General features: G+C 32.5%; 1 protein-coding gene across 1 annotated transcript in view; it reads left to right on the top strand.

Moving 5' to 3' along the window:
* Nucleotides 1-2,500, top strand: part of LOC137643477 (peroxidase-like) — a 25,956-nt gene that overhangs the window by 18,724 nt on the left and 4,732 nt on the right. The window contains exon 12 of the mRNA XM_068376249.1: nucleotides 2,085-2,249. Coding sequence (XP_068232350.1) covers nucleotides 2,085-2,249 — 165 coding nt within the window. The remainder of the gene's footprint in view (nucleotides 1-2,084; nucleotides 2,250-2,500) is intronic.

Genomic DNA, 2,500 nt, shown 5'->3' with positions numbered 1-2,500 from the left:
ATATATATATATATATATATATATATATATATATATATATATATATATATATATATGTATATATATGTAAATATATATATATATATATATATATATATATGTATATATATAGATATATATATATATATGTATATATATAGATATAGATATATATATATATACATATATACTGTATATATATATATATATATATAGAGAGAGAGGAGAGAGAGAGAGAGAGAGAGAGAGAGAGAGAGAGGAGAGAGAGAGAGAGATGTGTGTGTGTGTTAACACCACGTATATTGACACAATACACTTAGATAACAACACCTGCAAGAGAGCAATAATATAGATAACTATCCTATAATAAAAACAATCTCTTCATCTGCCGAATAAAGTTTCACATTCGCTATTCGGTAACATTTTCATTCCATCGCTGCCCAAATAATGATCTCATGTCTGCGTCGTATAAATCAAAATTAATCTCCCGAGATCAGAAACTTCATTCCTAAATACATACATAATTGGAACCATGAACATGGCTCAGATTTCGGTCAGGGATTGTGGATTAATCTTTTTTTTTTTTTTTTTTTTTTTTTTTGACCTGTCTCCTCCCATCGTCAGGCAAAGTCTGACTTTGTTTTCTCGCTTTTGTTCGGTATTTTTCTTTTTTATTTCATATTTTTTTTTGTTTGCTACGTTTGTAAACCTGCTTTACAAGAGGGTGCCGAGTGTCTCCTCCCATCGTCAGGCAAAGTCTGATGTTGTTTTCTTGTTTTTGTTAGCTAATTGTTTTTATTTACTTATAATCCATATTTTATTCTTCTTCTTTTTTGTTACATTGATAAGTATTTGTCACATTTCTTTTTTTCCATATCTTACATATTTCTTTGAACATTTTTCCGGTTGCGGAAATCTATGAGGGTGACTGTTTTGAGTAAATAGATAAAGAAAATTATTTTTCTTACAGTATGATAATCCTGTTCATATCAAAAGATAGCAAAGATCACAATCTTCTATTAATTTCATATCTTTCACATCCCCATCACTGTTTAACATTTTTTAATAGCCCGGCACCAAATTTTACAAACTTCATTCATGTAGTGGCCTATTGGATGCGTCCCTGCCTGGCGATCGCCGAACCGGGGTTCGAATCCCACTCAAACTCCATAGATTCTTGTAGTGTTTACAACCTCTCCATCCTTGAAAGCTAAGGATGGGGGCTTTGGGGCAGCCTTTAGGTCTACATGCTAAGTCATATGCAGCCATTGCCTGACCCTCCCGTATCTTAGCATGGGTGGAGAGGGTGCCTTAAGCGTTGATTTTATGTACTGTTTATAATGTCAGTCTCTAAGGCATTATTCTACTAACCAGGGCATTCTCACTGTCCCTTGTCTCTGCCACTCATGAGTGACCTTTAAACACGTGGATAAAATAGTATTTTTGTCACCCGTGAATAAAACAGTATTTTTGTCACCCGTGAATAAACAGAATTTTTGTCGCCCGTTATTAAAACAGTAGTTTGATACCCGTGAATAAAACAGTATTTTGTCACCCGTGATTAAAACAGTATTTTTGTCCCCAATGAATAAAACAGTATTATTGTCACCCGTGAGTAAAACAGTAGTTTTGCCTCGCGTGAATAAAACAGTATTTTGTCACCCGTGAATAAAACAGTAATTTGATACCCGTGAATAAAACTATTTTCTTCACCTATGAAAAAGGCAGTTTTTTTTGTCACCTGTGAATAAAACTATTTTTGTCACCCGTGAATAAAACTACTTTTGTCACCGTTGAATAAAACTATTTATATCACCTGTGAATAAAACAGTATTTTTGTCACCCGTGAATAAAACTATTTATATCACCCGTAAATCAACAGTATTTTTGTCACCTGTAAAATAAAACAGTATCTTTGTCACCCGTAAATAAAACTATTTTTGTCACCCGTGAATAAAACAGTATTTTGGTCACCCGTGAATAAAACTACTTTTGTCACCCGTGAATAAAATAGTATTTTGTCACCCGTGAATAAAACTATTTTTGTCACCCATGAATAAAACTATTTTCGTCACCCGTGAATAAAACAGTAATTTTTGTCCCAGGATAATCTGCTCTTCGTGACGAAACACGGCAAAGCTACCCCAAGGGAGCTATCTACCCTCTACTTCAACCCGTTCGAGCTGTACAGGAAGGATGGCATGTGTGACGTAGCTAGAGGAGGAATCAACCTTCCGGAGAACGAAATGGACCCTCACTTCACTCCAGAGGTTTGGATTTTTTTTTCTTTTTTTTTCTTTTTTTAATCCTTTCTTGTCGTACATTGATTTGATTCAAGATGTGTGTTTGGTATGGTTGGATGAGAAGGATCGTTGAACTTGAGCAAAGTTTTATATATACATACATATATATATATATATATATATATATATATATATATATATATATATTATATATATATATATATATATATATATATATATATATCTGTATATGTATTATATATATATATATATATATA

The sequence above is a fragment of the Palaemon carinicauda genome, chromosome 7 (genome assembly GCF_036898095.1).
Source record: "Palaemon carinicauda isolate YSFRI2023 chromosome 7, ASM3689809v2, whole genome shotgun sequence".
NCBI classification, from domain to species: domain Eukaryota; kingdom Metazoa; phylum Arthropoda; class Malacostraca; order Decapoda; family Palaemonidae; genus Palaemon; species Palaemon carinicauda.
Note: the sequence above shows the minus strand (reverse complement) of the source record. Positions and strands in the feature narration are given on the sequence as shown.